This window comes from Schistocerca cancellata, chromosome 6 (genome assembly GCF_023864275.1).
Source record: "Schistocerca cancellata isolate TAMUIC-IGC-003103 chromosome 6, iqSchCanc2.1, whole genome shotgun sequence".
NCBI lineage: Eukaryota > Metazoa > Arthropoda > Insecta > Orthoptera > Acrididae > Schistocerca > Schistocerca cancellata.
Window position 1 is genome coordinate 562,853,701 of NC_064631.1, and position 22,812 is coordinate 562,876,512.

The 22,812-nt window shown below is 46.9% G+C and overlaps 1 protein-coding gene across 1 annotated transcript in view; it reads right to left on the bottom strand.

The window, feature by feature from the left end:
* The window catches only part of LOC126088430 (aminopeptidase N-like), a 168,901-nt gene extending 150,740 nt beyond the window's left edge, over positions 1 to 18,161 (bottom strand). Inside the window, exons 1-2 of the mRNA XM_049906574.1 lie at positions 17,979 to 18,161; positions 10,017 to 10,357 (exon numbers count right to left, since the gene is read on the bottom strand). Coding sequence (XP_049762531.1) covers positions 10,017 to 10,357; positions 17,979 to 18,161 — 524 coding nt within the window. The remainder of the gene's footprint in view (positions 1 to 10,016; positions 10,358 to 17,978) is intronic.
* Positions 18,162 to 22,812: the final 4,651 nt, after the last annotated feature.

Sequence of the window (22,812 nt, forward strand, 5' to 3'; positions counted from 1 at the left end):
TGCCAACTGAGAAGCTACTCGACCGAATAGTAGCGGCTCCGGTCAAAGAAAACCATCATAACGACCGGGAGAGCGTTGTGCTGACCACACGCCACTCCTAACCGCATCCTCATCTGAGGATGACACGGTGGTCGGATAGCCCCGATTTTCCACTTGTGGCCTAACGACGGAGTGATAAATTCTGTTTACACCTGCACCACCAAAACGATCATCTTCGACAATGTTTCTGGGTGCATTACATATTCCCACCTCTCGCCACATGTGGGTACGTCCAGAATTGTCGAAAACGAACGTTTTGATGGTCCAGGTGTCATTTTGTGGGGAGGCATAACGCTGCACAGGTGTACGGACCTCCAGATTTTTGAACACGGTAGACTCTCGGGTCAATGTTGTTGATAAGACGTGCCTCTTCCCCAGGTGTGTCTATTCAGGAGTGAATTCGGCCCTGACTTCATTTTTATGGATGACAATGAGCGACCGCATCGCATCGCGCAGACAGAGGAGTTCTGGGACGAGAGGATATTCGGTGAATCTATTGGCTTGCCTGTTCCCCCTGACGTAAATTCCATTAAGCGTTGGAGAGACGTACTGAAGCACGTCCACAGGCACAGTAACCATCCAGCAGTTGTCAACCGCTTTGGTGGAGGGATGGAACGCTGTATCACAAGAACTCCTTACCAACCTTGTGGCCAGAACGGTGGGCATGTTGCGGAGTATGTATTGCTGCCCACGGTGATCTCACACACACTACTAAGAACTTTGTCTCGCCTTTTGTAACGCCCACGAAAACATCATAAATTACACTCCTGGAAATTGAAATAAGAACACCGTGAATTCATTGTCCCAGGAAGGGGAAACTTTATTGACACATTCCTGGGGTCAGATACATCACATGATCACACTGACAGAACCACAGGCACATAGACACAGGCAGCAGAGCATGCACAATGTCGGCACTAGTACAGTGTATATCCACCTTTCGCAGCAATGCAGGCTGCTATTCTCCCATGGAGACGATCGTAGAGATGCTGGATGTAGTCCTGTGGAACGGCTTGCCATGCCATTTCCACCTGGCGCCTCAGTTGGACCAGCGTTCGTGCTGGACGTGCAGACCGCGTGAGACGACGCTTCATCCAGTCCCAAACATGCTCAATGGGGGACAGATCCGGAGATCTTGCTGGCCAGGGTAGTTGACTTACACCTTCTAGAACACGTTGGGTGGCACGGGATACATGCGGACGTGCATTGTCCTGTTGGAACAGCAAGTTCCCTTGCCGGTCTAGGAATGGTAGAACGATGGGTTCGATGACGGTTTGGATGTACCGTGCACTATTCAGTGTCCCCTCGACGATCACCAGTGGTGTACGGCCAGTGTAGGAGATCGCTCCCCACACCATGATGCCGGGTTTTGGCCCTGTGTGCCTCGGTCGTATGCAGTCCTGATTGTGGCGCTCACCTGCACGGCGCCAAACACGCATACGACCATCATTGGCACCAAGGCAGAAGCGACTCTCATCGCTGAAGACGACACGTCTCCATTCGTCCCTCCATTCACGCCTGTCGCGACACCACTGGAGGCGGGCTGAACGATGTTGGGGCGTGAGCGGAAGACGGCCTAACGGTGTGCGGGACCGTAGCCCAGCTTCATGGAGACGGTTGCGAATGGTCCTCGCCGATACCCCAGGAGCAACAGTGTCCCTAATTTGCTGGGAAGTGGCGGTGCGGTCCCCTACGGCACTGCGTAGGATCCTACGGTCTTGGCGTGCATCCGTGCGTCGCTGCGGTCCGGTCCCAGGTCGACGGGCACGTGCACCTTCCGCCGACCACTGGCGACAACATCGATGTACTGTGGAGACCTCACGCCCCACGTGTTGGGCAATTCGGCGGTACGTCCACCCGGCCTCCCGCATGCCCACTATACGCCCTCGCTCAAAGTCCGTCAACTGCACATACGGTTCACGTCCACGCTGTCGCGGCATGCTACCAGTGTTAAAGACTGCGATGGAGCTCCGTATGCCACGGCAAACTGGCTGACACTGACGGCGGCGGTGCACAAATGCTGCGCAGCTAGCGCCATTCGACGGCCAACACCGCGGTTCCTGGTGTGTCCGCTGTGCCGTGCGTGTGATCATTGCTTGTACAGCCCTCTCGCAGTGTCCGGAGCAAGTATGGTGGGTCTGACACACCGGTGTCAATGTGTTCTTTTTTCCATTTCCAGGAGTGTATATAGAATTTACTACCTGATGTTTTTGCACAGTCATAACTGTGCCGTGAAGTGGACTATAGCTGGCAGTATAGATTAAGCGCATTTTTACTTCAACACCTAACCTGCTGAAAATAAACATTAATGTCTTTCCTGTGCCACTCATACTTGCAGGTACTAACCAACCTAAAAACATACTACTCATAGTAGCTTCAATTATTAGACTGCAAATGAAGCGAATATTATGTTAACATCGACTATATATTTAAGTGTCAGGAAGTCTTTTCTGAAAGTATTTGTACGCAGTGTAGCCATGCATGGAAGTGAAACATGGACGATAAACAGTTTAGACAAGAAGAGAATAGGAGCTTTTGAAATGTGTTGCTACAGAAGAGTGCTGAAGATTACATGGGTAGACCACATAATTTATGAGGAGGTACTGAATAGAACTGGCGAGAAGAGAAATTTGTGGTACAACCCAACTAAAAGAAGTGATCAGTTGGTAGGAAACATTCTGAGCCATCAAGGGATCACCAATTTAGTACTGGAGGGAAGCAAGTGGTGTGGGGGGGGGGGAGGTGCGGGGGGGGGGGGGAATTGTAGAGGGAGACCAAGAAATGAATACAATAAGCAGACTCAGAGGGATATAGGCTGTTGTAGTTACTCGGAGATGAAGGGGCTTGCACGGCATAGAGTAGCATGGAGAGCTGCATCAAGTCAGTCTATGGGCTGTGTGTGAAGTCTTCAGTCCAGTTGTATGCTATTTTAGATATAAGGGTAGTCTGCGTTTCAGAAGATCGATGTTGTTTTATATAATTAATAACGTTGTGTTTCAGGGGATGGTACACTGTGATACATTTTTTTTTCCTGTCTTTACGAGAGGAAATGAATTACCGAATAAGAAATACAGGGTGCCATTTAAAAAAGTCATACCACTGTTCATGTCTTTGTAGAAGAAACAAAGCTACAACGAAGGCAATCATGCTAATTGATGTCTCCTTGACGGCTAAAGAACAATAGCGTGAAACATTTTGTAATTTGCATCTGGACAAACAGTGATTTATGGTGGTCAAGATAAATGGGACACCCTGTATATATGTATTAGTTAAATAACCACCTACTTTAGTAAATCCATTATCGACCCTCTCATAGATTGAAATGAGCAGCTCATTTTAAAAGTCATCGGACAAAGTTCGTTGTTCTAGCGACCTACGGTAAATTGATGCTAGAAAAGGGCTCAGTTCGTCCATATATTCACAACAATACATGTTTTGTAGACAGTGAATATCATTGTGCATGATGGTAAATTCCCAGTAAGTGTTATGAGAGGGTGGGCAGTATGAAGGACAAGGATGGGACACTGTGTCTGGGAACTAGGTGTGGTTTTGAGTATTGTGCAATGTATGAATAGTGTGTGAGAGTTGAAACAATGAGATGGGTATCACTTTCAGTAGAACAAAAATAAATTTCCAATTTTCTGATTTTGCTCATAATTTTTGACTCAGTAGTTCTGGACAAGGGTTAATTATTTCAAAATGATAGATTTACCATTCTCCACTATCCATAAAGATAAGTATCACAATCATGGAAACACCCTGCATCTTGTTTGCGATCTCAGAAAAGAGAACGTATATGGTACCGAAGAAGTCACTTTACTAGTCTCGGCCTTGGGGAAATGCGTAGCAGTTTTACTGATATCTCTGCTTTGAAGCTGAGAGAAAGTATTGATGCTAGTATTGCTTTTTTTCGGTACTGGATTGTTGCAATTGCAAAGTCGTGAGTGATGTGCGCGGATACAGCTCCACTGATGAGGGACGATTATTGGCGTGTGTACGAGTGTACAAAGCAATCCTTCTTGGTTGAAAAAAAGAACATGCTTTAGCTTCAGAGGGTGTCACAAACAGGCCACACAGTGTATGTAAGGAAACAACGTGTGCCACCATCGCTCAGTCAACTGAGCAGTGTCCAATGAAATCCATTCGCAAAAGTTCAGCTGAACTGCAAGTACTTTGGTTGGCAACGCATGATCAGATTACTAAAAGATTTGAAAACGGAAGGATTTAGGCTGATGACTGTGAGTGAATTACCTGACAACGACATGGAAGAGCAAGACTGCAGTCTTACGTGCTATATTGGCACAGTTTTCTAATGCACAGTTTTTCCAGAGTGTTACTTTCTGATGAATGTTTGAAATACTGCCGGCCGGAGTGGCAGAACGGTTCTAGGCGCTACAGTCTGGAACGGCGCGACCGCTAAGTCGCAGGTTCGAGTCCTGCCTCGGGCATGGATGTGTGTTATGTCCTTAGGTTAGTTAGGTTTAAGTAGTTCTAAGTCCTAGGGGACTGATGACCTCAGATGTTAAGTCCCATAGTGCTCAGAGCTATTTTTGAAATACTGCAAGTTACACAGGAGGAATTCAGTTTTCTAGTCCAAGGAAAATTCCCGTTATGAGCAAGAGTTGGAAAGGAACCTGCCTCATGTTGTAATATGGGCCAAGATGTCATCACGGTAACTGTCCTTTCAGTGTGTGTTTTCTAAGGGTATACAAATATTATTTCCTACTGAGGCATGCAAACATGGTTAACATCTCAACTCAAAGACAACATAATTATATATCTTGTTTGGCTACTGTAGGAATGGAGTTCCAGCACAAACGAACTGCTTGGTGAATAATTTCGAGGCCACTGGATTAGGCATGGTTCAGCAACATCTTTGGCTCCAATGAAATAATCACAACGAAGCCCGGATCTTACAACACCATAAATCTCATTACGTGGCTCATCTTCGGTACAAGACTAATGTGAACTAAAAAAAAAACGAGCCATAACTCCTGGAATGCTTCACAAGATTTCAAAAAGGACATGATACCCCGTGTAAGGAGCAATGGTGCATATACTGATCCGCTACGTGCATATATTTTTTATACATTAGTACTCAATAAACAGTATACTGTTTTGATCTGCAGTATGGGGACATCTCAGACAAACTGTAAAGCGGGACCTAGTGCAGAGACACTGATAACTTCAACGTTTTATTTATTTTCTGTTGTTACTTCGTCGCTAGCATAATTATTAGTATCTTTTGAGGATAGAAGCGAAGCAAGTATGACAAACAAACAAACATTTTTTTTTACTTAGTCAAGAGACGGACCTTATCATCTAAAAAGGTACTAACAGACGTGGCTAACTGTTTTAGGAAACTTCCAACATTGCATCCTGGCATACCTTTCTCGTGCAACCAGCGTATCACCATCAGAAATGTCACACGTCCTCAGTCTATGACACTCTACAAATGCTTTTGGAACTCAGCTTGTGGAACTGACTCAGGTTTGGTAATTAAGATTCTTAGGCGACTATCTTTGCCACGACAAATTAATAGTCACAATATTTTTCCACCAGAAGAAACGGAACGAAATATCTCCCACCCGAAAGTCACCCAAATAGAGCTCATAGAGACCTCTGTTGCATACATTGACCGAAATGGAAAGTGTTACATGAACAACTTAAACCAATGCTACCAGATCTATATTTCAGTGTTGACTACAGTTTCTTCCTGATCTCAGCTCATTTCCAGTATTTTCAGTGCAGTAAAAAGCCATTCCCACAGATGAAGAATGGTGTGAGCCCTTGATGACTTTTCGGATGTCCAATGTTACTGGAAACTTTCCAGGAGGAACCCGTCAACACAGAGAACGTGCAGGAGCAGTTGATCTCCATCTTTGAGAAACACCGAATCATTGACACAATGGACAGTATAGCTTCTCACCGACTGATCGCACAGACAGTTGGCTGAGTGCATTGACTGCAGGACGGGTGGTGACAAAATGGACTCATCAGTCTGGCAAGAAGAATAGTCACTAGTCTTTCCATAATCACATCACCACGGGAAGACCATAGGATTTTATCGACTAGTTCTGATAGATAAAAACAGATGAAATCCGGTCAAGGGTTACGGGAAATGAGTCACCACGAACAATATGGAATACATTACTGGATGCTGAGCTGAGGTTTCAAATTGCCATGCGTCGTTTACAGCTGACACCATGTCACAACCAACGGAAACTTGCATGGTGAGGAGCCAGAGTTAGCGGGGACATCCAGTGTCATTGTGTGCTGTTCAACAATGATGTACGTCCCTTTCTGTGGCGATCAGATCGACGCCGAAGTGTCCAGAGGCAACCTGCTGAAACGTCAAGGGAAGCAGCGATTCTCGAAAAATTCAAATGGCTCCAAGCACTATGGGACTTAACATCTAAGGTCATCAGTCCCCTAGACGTAAAACTACTTGAACCTAACTAACCCAAGGACATCACACACATCCATGTCCGAGGCAAGAATCTAACCTGCGACCGTACCAACCGCGTGGTTCCGGACTGAAGCGCCTACAACCGCTTGACCACAGCGGCCGACAAAATTTGTGCCCCGACGATTCTTGAGACCCATACCAATTCAGCTCCTGAAATTGCGATGTGGAGAGCTGCTGGATACGATAACAAGGAACTGAGGTTGCTCTTTCCTCACATTATATCCTACAAACAACATATGGAGGACAGCAGGCAGATTATATACTCCCAGGTTTGTGAAAAGCATTTGGCACGGTTCCCCACAGCAGTTTGTTGACGAAGATCCGAGCGTAAGATTTTGGTTCTCAGATATGTGAGTGGCTCGAAGACTTTTTAAATAATAGAATCTAGTACACAGTCTTGGACGACAAGTGTTCATCCTAGATAAGGGTTTCGTCAGGGGAGCGCCAGGGAAGTGCGACAGGAGTACTTTTATTGTCTATATACATAAACGAGCCGACGGACAGCGTGAGCAGCAAATTACGGTTGTTTGGAGATGATACTGTGGTGTACGGAAAGGTGTCATCGTTGAGTGACTGTAGGAACATACAAGATGACGTGGACAAAATTTCTAATTGGTGTGATGAATGGCGCCTTGCTCTAAATGTAGAAAAATGTAAGTTTAATGAGTTATAAAAACAGGGCTGTAGCGTTCGAATACAGTATTAGTGGGGTGCAGCTTCTCACTTCGATTAAATATCTAGGCGTGACGTTGCAGAGGGACATGAAATGGAATAATCACGTCAACTTGGTGGTAGGGAAGGCGAATAGCCGCGCGGGATTAGCCGAGCGGTCTCAGGCGCTACAGTCAGGGACTGTGCTTCTCGTCCCGGCGGAGGTTCGAGTCCTCGCTCGGGCTTGGGTGTGTGTGTTTGTCCTTAGGGTAATTTAGGTTAAGTAGTGTGTAAGCATAGGGACTGATGACCTCAGCAGATAAGTCCCATAAGATTTCACACACTTTTGAACATTTTTATTGACGGCGAATACTCGACTTCGTATCATTGGGAGAATTTTGGGAAAGTGTAGCTCATCCATAGAGGAGACGGCGAATAAAACGCTAGCGCTATCCATTCTTCGGTATTGTTCGAATGTTTCGGATCCGTGCTAGGTCTGATTAAAGGAAAACATTGAAGCCATTCAGGGGCGTGCTGCTAGATTTGTTACCGGTAGTTCCATCAGCACACAAGTATCACGAAGTGCTTTCTAAACTCAAATGTGAATCACAGGGGGGGGGGGGGGGGGTGGGAGGGGGGGGAGAATGCTATTTTTTCGCAGGGCACTATTGCGCAAATGTAGAGAAACGTCATTTGAGGCCGACAGCAGAACGATTCTACTTCCGCCAACATACATTTCGCTCAAGGACCATGAGGATTGTGGAATATATATGCAGGTGTGCAAGTACACTCATGCTCATAAATTAAGGATAATGCTGATACATGGTGAAACAACGCTCTGGTGGGTGATTTGCGGATTTAAATCACTCGGGGTATGACCATGCGGTGCATTTGACCTGCGGTCGTCGCACGGTGGCGCTGGCAGCAGTCTACATATGCAGAGGTGTGTTGGTGCGTTTCAGAGTACGGTGCAGCGATTACGTGAGCAGACGTTTTCTGGCGTGCTAATGGTGACTGTGTGTTGAAAATGGCTCAAAGAACACATATTGATGACGTTATTAGGAGTAGAATACTATAGCGACTGGAGGCTGGTCAAGCACAGTAGGTCGTAGCACGGGCCCTCCGTCTGCCACAAAGTATGATCTCAAGATTATGGCAACTATTCCAGCAGACAGGAAACATGTCTACGCGCTTCGGTACGGGACGTCCACAGGGTACAACAACACAAGATGACCGATATCTCACCATCAGTGCCCACAGACTGCCACGGAGTACTGCAGGTAGCCTTGCTTGGAGCCTTACTGCAGCCATCGGAACAGTTGTCTCCAGACACACAGTCTACAGACGACTGAACAGACATGGTTTATTCGCCCCGAAACGAGAAAGGTGCATTACACTGACCACTGGTCACAGGAGAGCCCGTAAAGCCTAGTGCCAAGAACACAGTACATGGCCTTTGGAACATTGGTCCCTTGTTATATTCACAGACGAGTCCAGGTATAGTCTGAACAGTGATTATCGCCGGGTTTTCATATGGCGTGAACCACGAACCACATACCAACCCCTTAATGTCGTGGTTTGATGGTGTGGGGTGGGATTATGATTGGTGCACGTACACCCCTACATGTCTTTGACAGAGGAACTGTAACAGCTCAGGTGTATCGGGACGTCATTTTGCACCAGTATGTCCGCCTTTTCAGGAGTGCAGTGGGCCCCACATTCCTCCTGATGGATGATAACGCACAGCCCCACCGAGCTGCCATCGTGGAGGAATACCTTGAAACAGAAGATATCAGGTAGGAATGGAGTGGCCTGCCTGTTCTCCAGACGTAAACCCCATCGAGCACGTCTGGGATGCTCTCGGTCGAAGTATCGCTGCTCGTCTTCAAACCCCTAGGACACTTCAGGAGCTCCGACAGGCACTGGTGCAAGAATGGGAGGCTATACCCCAGCAGCTGCTCGACAACCTGATCCAGAGTATGCCAACCCGTTGTTCGGCCTGTGTACGAGTGCATGGTGATCACATCCCATATTGATGTCGGGATATATGCGCAGGAAACAGTGGCGTTTTGTGGCACACGTGTGTCAGGGCGGTATTCTCAACTCATCACCAATACCGAGGAGTTGCAGATCTGTATCGTGTGTGTTCCCTATGTGCCTATGCTATTAGTGCCAGTTTTGTGTAGTGCCACGTTGTGTGGCACCACATTCTGCAATTATCCTTAATTTATAAACATGAGTGTAGATTGGAGACTAATTTGTTAATTGTTGATGGAAATCTGAATGCTAGCAAGAATGGTACACCTTGTCGTCATATCCTTCATGAGCAGGCTACCAAACATCATAATCCATAAGGATAATGACAGACCACACACAGTATTTCACAGCTCTAACGACTTGAGGAGTGTACGGATCCCTCATTGGCTTGTGTGGGCCCGTAAAATCCCATCTGTAAAACATGTATAGGATGCGATGGCAGTCATATACTTACATACTAGCCTCCAGTCAGCAATCTAAAAGAACTGACACTTCGCGTGTTTTTGGTATGGCGAGGAGTTCCTCAAGATGACATTCGGAACCAGCTGGCTTCCATAACACATCGAATACAAAATACCTTCGTACCCGTGACGATCAGAGATCATACAGCTGCTGTCGGTAGGTATCAGTTCAGAATGGAATGAAAGTTTAACGATTTAATGCTTTTTATGTGATGAACATCTCTTCAAAATTTGGCACCTAACTATGATACTCACTTTGATTTATCCATTGTGTTGTCCTCGAATGCGTTCATTGCTATTCACTATCACAGAACACTGATGTAGAAAAAAAATTGAGAAACTATGTAGTGTATACTTACGTCACGACGCCACTTTCGTTGTACCAGCTCCTGTAGAAACCACGCATATCATCATTGAGAATACCGGTGTAGTCAATTTCGATGAGCAATTGGTTAGTGGGGTCCACCCCTTCTTGGGATGTGATGGCAGTGCCCAGCGTAATGGTGTAGATCTCACTGTCACCCACGGCTTCTGTCTGAGGAGTTGCTGTGAGGCTGCCTATGCCATACTTAACTGTGACGCCTGTCACTGTGATGTCTTTGTGAAGGTGTAATTTCAGCTCCTTTATTTCCGCATTGACTGTGAAATCAGGAGTTGCTGTGATAACGACTTCGCCATCGAAGGTAAATGCCTTATCACCCTGAAATGAAAGAGGAAGTACTGAATTAGTGGATAACCATTGAAAAATAAAACACAAAATAAAGATTCGATTGATTCTTGAAAATCGCTCATTGCGCAAATTGAGGATTTCTTTCTGTTCTACGCTTTTCTTTCCTTACACGAGAGCCTAAAAGTTTTACTGTGAGCTGTTTTATATTTGAGTCTGCCACAGAGCTCGGGTCGTTTCAAACAATTTGGGGGTGGGTTCCATTTTTCCATTTGGGAATATAGCAAGCTCCTTTATGCGGACCTGAGACTGAAACTCACTGCAGTCACAAAACTTGCTACGTGTCACATTTTAAAGCCCACAGCATTAAGTACCAGTGGTTACGATTGGCCGTGCATGTATGCTGACAACGATATCCCGTGACGCGCACACAACGTGTACACCTGCCACACGATCCACACCGGTTCAGAACGTAAGTGGGGGCTGTCAATGTGAGTGAAGCTGTGCAGAGGGGACGATGGCTCTCACAAGGGGGCAGCGAGTGTTCGTTGTAAAAAGTCACGTGACAACAAAGTCGTGGAAATAATGTGATCAGTTGTTTGCTGAAACTTTTAATGGTGTCAAAGTGCCAGCAAAGAGTGCAATGTAAAGCTAAGTCGGAAAATGGTGTCAGACAGGTTCTGTTTCGAACAAGTCAAAAAACTTTCCGAAACGTGGCCGCAAATCAGAAAATGTGGCTGCAGTTCACCAGAAAATGCTTCAGAGTCCTACCAAATCAACCCGATGCCTGTCGCAAGAGACCGGTATATTACGTCGATCATGCGGACGAGTGCTCCACCTGGAGCTGGAGACTGGTTGCGGCGCTAGCTTGCCACTCATGTCACTTGATCTGTCAGTGAGCGATTACATTGTGTGGGGATCCCTGATGCCTAATGTGTATCGAAACGCTCCCCCCCCCCCCCCCCCCACAGTCCTTAAAAATTGCAACAGAACATTTCGGATGAGACTGCAGCACTTCCAATAGTCCACCTTCGAATTGCCTCCAGCACCTTGCTGACCAGCCTCCAAAAGTGCCAAGAATGGTAGTCACTTTCAGCATCTGCTATACTTAGATAAGTATACAGGGTTATTACAAATGATTGAAGCGATTTCACAGCTCTACAATAACTTTATTATTTGAGATATTTTCACAATGCTTTGCACACACATACAAAAACTCAAAAAGTTTTTTTAGGCATTCACATATGTTCGATATGTGCCCCTTTAGTGATTCGGCAGATATCAAGCCGATAATCAAGTTCCTCCCACACCCGGCGCAGCATGTCCCCATCAATGAGTTCGAAAGCATCGTTGATGCGAGCTCGCAGTTCTGGCACGTTTCTTGGTAGAGGAGGTTTAAACACTGAATCTTTCACATAACCCCACAGAAAGAAATCGCATGGGGTTAAGTCGGGAGAGCGTGGAGGCCATGACATGAATTTCTGATCATGATCTCCACCACGACCGATCCATCGGTTTTCCAATCTCCTGTTTAAGAAATGCCGAACATCATGATGGAAGTGCGGTGGAGCACCATCCTGTTGAAAGATGAAGTCGGCGCTGTCAGTCTCCAGTTGTGGCATGAGCCAATTTTCCAGCATGTCCAGATACACGTGTCCTGTAACGTTTTTTTCGCAGAAGAAAAAGGGGCCGTAAACTTTAAACCGTGAGATTGCACAAAACACGTTAACTTTTGGTGAATTGCGAATCTGCTGCACGAATGCGTGAGGATTCTCTACCGCCCAGATTCGCACATTGTGTCTGTTCACTTCACCATTAAGAAAAAATGTTGCTTCATCACTGAAAACAAATTTCGCACTGAACGCATCCTCTTCCATGAGCTGCTGCAACCGCGCCGAAAATTCAAAGCGTTTGACTTTGTCATCGGGTGTCAGGGCTTGTAGCAATTGTAAACGGTAATGCTTCTGCTTTAGCCTTTTCCGTAAGATTTTCGAAACCGTCAGCTGTGGTACGTTTAGCTCCCTGCTTGCTTTATTCGTCGACTTCCGCGGGCTACGCGTGAAACTTGCCCGCACGCGTTCAACCGTTTCTTCGCTCACTGCAGGCCGACCCGTTGATTTCCCCTTACAGAGGCATCCAGAAGCTTTAAACTGCGCATACCATCGCCGAATGGAGTTAGCAGTTGGTGGATCTTTGTTGAACTTCGTCCTGAAGTGTCGTTGCACTGTTATGACTGACTGATGTGAGTGCATTTCAAGCACGACATGCGCTTTCTCGGCTCCTGTCGCCAATTTGTCTCACTGCGCTCTCGAGCGTTCTGGCGGCAGAAACCTGAAGTGCGGCTTCAGCCGAACAAAACTTTATGAGTTTTTCTACGTATCTATAGTGTGTCGTGACCATATGTCAATGAATGGAGCTACAGTGAATTTATGAAATCGCTTCAATCATTTGTAATAGCCCTGTATTTCCTTTCCTCTGCTGTGTTTCTTTGTACCCTGGAACACTGTTCTCTAGGCCACATTTATTTGCCACACCCTGTATAATGCACTTGAGCGTGCGTGTACTTTTCTCCTTACCTACAGGGTGATTCATAAGTGTGCAACCACACTTCGAAACTAAAAAGAGATCCAAACAAAAATTTTAATTAAAGCTGTATGAGATGGAACCGTGAGGTTATGTTACCAAAGCGACGGCCATTTTGGAAGGCGTCATCCTGAATGCAACAAGTAATTTTCGAACGGAAAGGCTCATGTGACGTATCAAACAGGTAGAAAATTCCTTCAGAATAACGGTAGAGTCTTTCATTTGAGTACAGGTTTATCAATCTCGAGTTAAGTCTCATTTTCTACAGAACAAGGCAAATACTGGAGATAACACGTTACGGCTACAGTGCGCGCTCAAACTGTTGTCCAGCACTTTGTAAGGTTGTTGTTATCCGCTTCACTCATCATGGACGTTAACCAACACGTGCACAGGCATTACAGAGCGCTCCCTGAGCTATGCAGAGTTTCTTACCTTCAGCGCCATTGCTTTCACATGTCTCTGTAGATTGAAATGTAATGGGCTTTTATCGGGGTAGTTGTATATCCAGGTAATACCGAACACCTACCCCTAATGATCTGGGACACCATTTTCCTGAAAGAATGTTTCGAACGTTCCATCTTCTTCTAACAACTGCGGTTACTGTTACTCCACGCTGAATGAAGTAGAACCGAACAATACTAGAACAACATATTCGCCACCAAACATTCACTTCTGAGCACCGCTTAACTTCGATAGACCCATCCAGTCGGGGTTGACATCAGTATCTCTGACTCTGTTTATTTACCTCTCCGTTCACACGCAAATGGCTTCATCCGCAAGCGGTGATTCACAGAGGAAACGGCGGTTTTTGTCTGGCTTGTGTGCTCCCCATTCTGATGTTTTAGCATTTACATTCTGTAAGGGTGCGGCTTAAGGGTGTCTAAATGCTCATTATTGATGTAAGGCTGACCCCGGTTCCATTCGAAATGTGACGAATGCTGCGCTTTGGACCCTTAGTGAACGATGATGATGTTTGGTTTGTGGGGCGCTTAACTGCGTGGTTATCAGCGCCCGTACTATTACCCAATCTTTGCTCAGTCCAATTTCGCCACTTTCCTGGATGATGATGAAATGATGAGGACAACACAAACACCCAGTCATCTCGAGACAGGCGAAAATCCCTGACCCCGCCGGGAATCGAACCCGGGACCCCGTGCTCGGGAAGCGAGAACGCTACCGCGAGACCACGAGCGGCGGACATTTACTGAACGATGCGATGTCAGAACGGCTCTTGATGTCGCTTCATCTGTAGCCGTTTTTCCAGCTTTCGGTTTTTCTGTAACGTAGCTAGTTCCACGGAATTTCATGAGAAGGTTCACCACAGTACTGTAGGTAATGGGCGGTCTGCCCAGGAACCGTTGGTTAAAAGCTTTCGCGATCACGCAGATGCTTCACTCTACCAGGATGACCTAAATGCGTTCCTGGTGTGTAACGTCAACGTCTTTGGTGCCACATATAAGGACACAACACTAGTCATAGCTCGAGACTGCAAGACATAATTGTTTTTTGGTTTAATTCTCAGAAATAAAACAAGATAATTCCAAGTTTATTGTTTTTCACTCATGTTCTTGTTGTTGTGGTCTTCAGTCCAGAGACTGGTTAAGATGCAGCTCTCCAACCTACCCTATCCTGTGCAAGCTTCTTCAACTCCCAGTAGCTATTGCAACCCACATCCTTCTGATTCTGTTTAGTGTATTCATCTCTAGGTCTCCCTCTACGATTTTTACCCTCCACGCTGCCCTCCAGTACTAAATTTGTGATCCCTTGATGCCTCAGAATTTGCTCTACCAACCTATCGCTTTTTCAAGTTGTTCCACAAATTTCTCTTCTCTCCAATTCTATTCAATACCCCCTCATTAGTTATGTAATCTACCCATCTAATCTTCAGCATTCTTCTGTAGCACCACATTTCGAAAACTTCTATTCTCTTCTTGTCTAAACTATTTATCGTCCACGTTTCACTTCCATACGTGGCTACACTCCATACAAGTACTTTCAGAAACGACTTCCTGACACTTAAATGTATACTCGATGTTAACAAATTTCTCTCCTTCAGAAACGGTTTTCTTGCCATTGCCAGTCTACATTTTATATCCTCTCTACTTCTACCATCATCAGTTATTTTGCTCCCCAAATAGCAAAACTCATTTACTACTTTAAGCGTCTCATTTCCTAATCTAATTCCCACAGAATCACCCGATTTAATTCGGCTACATTCCATTATCCTCGTTTTGGTTTTGTTTATGTTCATCTTATATACTCCTTTCAAGACACTGTCCATTCCGTTCAGCTGCTCTTCCAGGTCTTTTGCTGTCTCTGACAGAATTACAATGTCATAGGCGAATCTTTTGTTTCCTTTACTGCTTGATCAATATGCAGACTGAATAACAACGGGGATAGGCTACAACCTTGTCTCACTCCCTTCCCAACCAATGCTTCCCTATCATGTCCCTCGAGTCTTATAACTGCCATCTGTTTTTCGTACAAATTGTAAATAGCTTTTCACTCCCTGTATTTTACCTCTGCCACCTGCAGGATTTGAAAGAGAGTATTCCAGTCAATTTTCACTTGTAACGCTTGCAAATAAACCCAAACATACGGGAAGCGTTCAGTAAGTAATGCACCATTCTTTTCTCAAAGTGGATCGGTTTTATTCGCGATTCAAATACACCACACTATTACCCACCCTTCTGACTACAAAACCCTATATTCCTTTTAATACGACTGACTTACGCCATCTTATGGTAGTACTCTATCGGCCGACGTAGGAGCTAACGACTTGCTCCCTCTATAAACTCCCCATCATCCACGTACTGTTTCCCACGGGGTGCCAGACAGATGGAAGTAAAAAAGTGCGATCTCCAGGCTGCAGAGGGGATGAGCAAGATCAGTTTGTGAGCTCCTTGTGCGGACGCGGGCTTGTATGAGGCCTAGCATTGTCATAGGGAGGTCAGAGATGATAGCTGCACCGTGAGGGGGAACATAAAACAAAATAACCCATTCAAAGTCCCAGAAGACCGGCACCATGACTTCACCATCTTAGGTCGCAGCTTTGAACTTTATCCTCAGAGGAGAAGTGGTGAGACACCGCTTCATGAATTTCCGTTTTGTTCCCAGTTCGAACTGATGAACCCATGTTTCATAGCCTGTGACGATGTTCGACAAAAAATGACGTAATCAACCTCGAAACGCGCAAACACTGATGAGCCAAAACATTACGATCACCCGCTTAATAGCTACACTACTGGCCATTAAAATTGCTACACCGAGAAGAAATGCAGATGATAAACGGGTTTCATTGGACAAATATATTATACTAGAACTGAACACGCAATTTGGGTGCAAGGTTTCTGAGAAATCAGTACCCAGAACAACCACATCTGGCCGTAATAACGGCCTTGATACGTCTGGGCATTGTGTCAAACAGAGCTTGGATGGCGTGTACAGGTACAGCTGTCCATGCAGCTTCAACACGATACCACAGTTCATCAAGAGTAGTGACTGGCGTATTGCGACGAGCCAGTTGCTCGGCCACCAATGAGAGATCTGGAGAATGTGTTGGCCAGGGCAGCAGTCGAACATTTTCTGTACCCAGAAAGGCCCGTACAGGACCTGCAACATGCGGTCGTGCATTATCCAGCTGAAATGTAGGGTTTCGCAGAGATCGAATGAAGGGTAGAGCCACGGGTCTAACACATCTGAAATGTAACGTACACTGTTCAAAGTGCCGTCAATGCGAACAAGAGGTATCCAAGATGTGTAACCAATGGCAACCCCATACCATCACGCCAGGTGATACGCCAGTGTGGCGACGACAAATACACACTTCCAATGTGCGTTCACCGCCATGTCGCCAAACACGGATGCGACCATCATGATGCTGTAAGCAAAACCTGGATTCATCCGAAAAAATGACATTTTGCCATTCGTGCACCCAGGTTCGTCGTTGAGTACACCATCGCAGGTGCTCCTGTCTATGATGCAGCGTAGAGGGTAACCGCAGCCATGGTCTCCGAGCTGATTGTCTATGCTGCTGCAAACGTCTTCGAACTGTTCGTGCAGATGGTTGTTGCCTTGCAAACGTCCCCATCTGTTGACTCAGGGATCGAGACGTAGCTGCACGATCCGTTACAGCCATGCAGATAAGATGCCTGTCATCTCGACTGCTAGTGATACGAGGCCGTTGGGATCCAGCACGGCGTTCCGTATTACCCTCCTGAACCCACCGATTCCATATTATGCTAACAGTCATTGGACCTCGACCAACGCGAGCAGCAATGTCGCGATACGATAAACAGCAATCACGATAGGCTACAATCCGACCTTTATCAAAGTCGGAAACGTGATGATACGCATTTCTCCTCCTTACACGAGGCATCACAAAAACGTTTCACCAGGCAACGCCGGTCAACTGCTGCTTGTGTATGAGAAATTAGTTGGAAACTTTCCTCATGTCAGCACGTTGTAGGTGTCGCTAACGTTGCCAACCTCGTGTGAGTGCTTTAAAAAGCTAATCATTTGCATATCACAGCATCTTCTTCCTGTCGGTTAAATTTCGCGTCTGTAGCACGTCATCTTCGTGGTGTAGCAATTTTAATGGCCAGTAATGTACATCACTGATCCTGCGTATCAGGCATCCGACAGTCTGTTGTAGAGGTATTTGGAATTAGATGTCTACGCACAGGTCACGTAATTCGTGTAAATAACGGGCCGCTGATTTGCATACTCGATGATGGCGCCCGATATGGCACTTCCTGAAGCATCAAGGAAAAGGTAATACGGTTATAGCTGGAATTTTGAAAAGGAGACCTGCATTGTACAAGGAAGCCAAGGCTTCAGTACCACAAGCAGGTTGAAATGACTGTGGAGCGCAGTACTTTTGCAGATGTGAGAATACTTGCACATGACAGCATAGAGATGGGTATCAAACCAGTCTTCAGAGTAAGGACTGCAATAACGATAATTGGAATCCCGTATCGATTGTTCGATCTGGAAGGTTGTTGTTAGGTTACTGGACACATAACAGAATCTGAGGTAGAGCCGGAAACGGCTTGCTGCGCGGCAGACTTACCTCGAAGTAGGGCTGAAGCGTGACCTTGTAGTTGCTGGGGATGACGTCACCGGGCAGCCTGTAATCGGCCTTCTCTGCCCTTACTGCGGCGTCCGACCGAAGCTCCGCCTGCTGGGTGAGTGGGATGCCCACCACCAGGCATGGCGCCGCCAGCAACCTGTCGCAAAATATCCACGTGCTCATTGTAGCGTAGTCGTTGAACAGTGAGGGAGATATTCAGCTTGAGGTGATTTTTCTGAGTAATGTATTCCGGATTACAACTTCATTATGTTTTCGATGACCGGTTCGGATCAGTATAGTTCATCTGCAGACCTAAAACTTAGTTGTAGCATCTGTTGCACTTTGACAGTTGCAGCGGCGAGTTTCTGAAACTGAAGATGGACTATACTGGCCGAAACCGCTCATGGAAAATACACTCCTGGAAATGGAAAAAAGAACACATTGACACCGGTGTGTCAGACCCACCATACTTGCTCCGGACACTGCGAGAGGGCTGTACAAGCAATGATCAAACGCACGGCACAGCGGACACACCAGGAACCGCGGTGTTGGCCGTCGAATGGCGCTAGCTGCGCAGCATTTGTGCACCGCCGCCGTCAGTGTCAGCCAGTTTGCCGTGGCATACGGAGCTCCATCGCAGTCTTTAACACTGGTAGCATGCCGCGACAGCGTGGACGTGAACCGTATGTGCAGTTGACGGACTTTGAGCGAGGGCGTATAGTGGGCATGCGGGAGGCCGGGTGGACGTACCGCCGAATTGCTCAACACGTGGGGCGTGAGGTCTCCACAGTACATCGATGTTGTCGCCAGTGGTCGGCGGAAGGTGCACGTGCCCGTCGACCTGGGACCGGACCGCAGCGACGCACGGATGCACGCCAAGACCGTAGGATCCTACGCAGTGCCGTAGGGGACCGCACCGCCACTTCCCAGCAAATTAGGGACACTGTTGCTCCTGGGGTATCGGCGAGGACCATTCGCAACCGTCTCCATGAAGCTGGGCTACTGTCCCGCACACCGTTAGGCCGTCTTCCGCTCACGCCCCAACATCGTGCAGCCCGCCTCCAGTGGTGTCGCGACAGGCGTGAATGGAGGGACGAATGGAGACGTGTCGTCTTCAGCGATGAGAGTCGCTTCTGCCTTGGTGCCAATGATGGTCGTATGCGTGTTTGGCGCCGTGCAGGTGAACGCCACAATCAGGACTGCATACGACCGAGGCACACAGGGCCAACACCCGGCATCATGGTGTGGGGAGCGATCTCCTACACTGGCCGTACACCACTGGTGATCGTCGAGGGGACACTGAATAGTGCACGGTACATCCAAACCGTCATCGAACCCATCGTTCTACCATTCCTAGACCGGCAAGGGAACTTGCTGTTCCAACAGGACAATGCACGTCCGCATGTATCCCGTGCCACCCAACGTGCTCTAGAAGGTGTAAGTCAACTACCCTGGCCAGCAAGATCTCCGGATCTGTCCCCCATTGAGCATGTTTGGGACTGGATGAAGCGTCGTCTCACGCGGTCTGCACGTCCAGCACGAACGCTGGTCCAACTGAGGCGCCAGGTGGAAATGGCATGGCAAGCCGTTCCACAGGACTACATCCAGCATCTCTAAGATCGTCTCCATGGGAGAATAGCAGCCTGCATTGCTGCGAAAGGTGGATATACACTGTACTAGTGCCGACATTGTGCATGCTCTGTTGCCTGTGTCTATGTGCCTGTGGTTCTGTCAGTGTGATCATGTGATGTATCTGACCCCAGGAATGTGTCAATAAAGTTTCCCCTTCCTGGGACAATGAATTCACGGCGTTCTTATTTCAATTTCCAGGAGTGTAACTGCCCTCTAGCGGAAGTAAACATACCGAGCCACCAGTGGTGGAAACAGACGAAATCGAGATATTGCTATCAAAAATTAAAAATTATTCCGACCATGGAGGGGGAAAATGATGGAAAGCTTCCGTTTCTGGGTGTTCTGGTGTACAGAAAGGATGATGGGGCACTGGGACACAGTGTTTATCGAAAGCCTACGCACACGGACCGTTACCTGCATGCTTCTAGCTGTCATCCATCGTTCCAGCGTACGGAGGTCCTGCGGACGTTGGCGAGAAGAGCTTATGCCATTTCAGACGGAGAAAACTTGATACAAGAATTGGACCATCTCAAGCTTGTGTTCAAGCAGAATGGCTATACAGATAAACAGATCCGTCGTGCTTTCCAGTTTGGACCTTAGCCCGAATCACCAGAAGGTACCTGCAAATCGGTGGCTTTTCTTCCATTTGCTGGGAGAATTTCCTCGAAGATGGGAAGAATTCTAAAAAGATATCATATCAAAAGTATTTTTCGTCCGCCAGCCAAGATTAGAGCGCTTCTTGGCTCTGTTAAGGATGACTTGGGTTTGAGGAGGCCCGGTGTGTACAAGATCCCTTTCCACTGTGGGAAGGCTTATATTGGTCAGACAATCCGGACCATTCAGGACCGATGTGTTGAGCACCAGCGGCACACACACTTGCTTCGGCCTGAGAAATCTGCAGTGGCGGAGCACTGGGTCACCGAGGGATATAGAATTCTGTACGACGAGACACAAATGGTTCCCCCTGCATCTCACTATTGGGACTGTGTTTTAAAAGAATCCATACAGATTCGTTTACCTGATAATCTTATTAATAGAGACAAGGATACCTTTTAAGTAAGACTTGGAACCCGGTGTTATCAGACATTAAAAAACAACGGTCTGTGTTTCGATCGTCAAATAATTTTTAATTTTTGATAGCAATATCTGTATTTCTCCTGTTTCTACCACTGGTGGCGTGGTATGTTTACTTGCGCTAGAGAGCAGTTACGGAACCTTCTCGCGCACGCGTTGTGGGCCTTCTGCGGCCTATATAGGGGCCGCCGCTTGCGCTGAGAAGTCAGTTCCGGCGAGATCGTGTACCAGCACTCTCACCTGAAGATGGCGGCCAGTTGGACCGCCGAAATATTGTGTCAAGATGACGTTATGATCCAGCTGCACACCCGAGAAGAATATTATCAATTATTACGACAGGAAATCCTTCGTAATCACAAAGTCGTTTTTCGTTGCGACGGGATATTCTCATGAAATATCAATCACCAGTTTTCTCCTCCGATTGCGAAAACATTCTCTTGGCATCCACGTATATAGGGAGAAATGATCATCACGATAAAATAAGAGAAATCAGGGCGTACTACGCAAGCCACCCAACGGTGTGTGGCGGAGGGCACTTTACGTGCCACTGTCATTACCTCCCTTTCCTGTTGCAGTCGCGTATGGTTCGCGGGAAGAACGACTGCCGGAAAGCCTCCATGCGCTCTCGAATCTCTCTAATTTTACATTCGTGATCTACTCGGGAGGTATAAGTAGGGGGAAGCAATATATACCTTATCCAGAAACGCACCCTCTCGAAACCTGGACAGCAAGCTACACCGCGATGCAAAGTGCCTCTCTTGCAGAGTCTGCCACTTGAGTTTGCTAAACATCTCCGTAACGCTATCACGCTTACCAAATAACCCTGTGACGAAACGCGCCGCTCTTCTTTGGATCTTCTCTATCTCCTCTGTCAACCCGACCTGATACGGATCCTACACTGATGAACAATACTCAAGTATAGGTCGAACGAGTGTTTTGTAAGCCACCTCCTTTGTCGATGGACTACATTTTCTAAGGACTCTCCCAATGAATCTCAACCTGGCACCCCCTTACCAACAATTAATTTTATACGATCATTTCACTTCATATCGTTCCTTACGCATACTCCCAGATATTTTACAGAAGTAACTGCTACCAGTGTTTGTTCCGCTATCATATAATCATACAATAGAGGATCCTTCTTTCTATGTATTCGCAATACATTACATTTGTCTATGTTAAGGGTCAGTTGCCACTCCCTGCACAAAGTGCCTATCCGTTGCAGATCTTCCTGCATTTTGCTGCAATTTTCTAATGCTGCAACTTGTCTGTATATTACAGCATCATCCGCGAAAAGCCACATGGAACTTCCGACACTCTCTACTGTCCCATAACACTCCCCTGTGGCACGCCAGAGGTTACTTTCACGTCTATAGACGTCTCTCCATTGAGAACAACATACTGTGTTCTGTTTCCTAAAAACTCTTCAATCCAGCCACGCAGCTGGTCTGATATTCCGTAGACTCTTACTTTGAGAAACAGCTTGAAGATGGCTCGTTGAACCCTCTGCCAGGGACTTTATCGCGAAAAGCAGAGTAATCACGTAGATGTAGATGCAGATGTAGATGTAGATGAAGAGCCGAATACAGCCTGAGAAGACGCAGATGCGTAGTTAGCACAGTGTCACAATGGCGTTGACCGGGAAGTGTCAGTACGCGTATGCAACGTTAGCCCAGCCCCTCATCCACACACACGCTATAACACTTGGACAACCACGTGAATTCCCATCTTTCCCCGTACGACGGTACGACGTGCATTGTCGAACACGAACATTTTAGCTACGTAGGTGCCGTAGTGTGGGAAAGCACAATGTTGCGTGGGCGTAGTGACCTCCAAATCTTTGAACGTTGTGCACTCGCCGATCAGCGTTATGCTGACACTGTACTCCTACAGCATGTTGGTCTTGTCAGGGGCGCATTCGGCCCTGACTTCATTTTATGGGTGCCAATACGCGACCACATCTAACAGCGCAGGTGGAAGAAATCTTGAGGCGAGAGGATATTCGGCTAATGGGCCGGTCAGCCCATTCCTCCGGCTTACATTCCACCGAAGGCGTGTGATGGATTGGGCAGCATGTCCATATGAATTACCGACCGTCCAGTAGTGGCCAAAAACGCTGGTGGTTGAA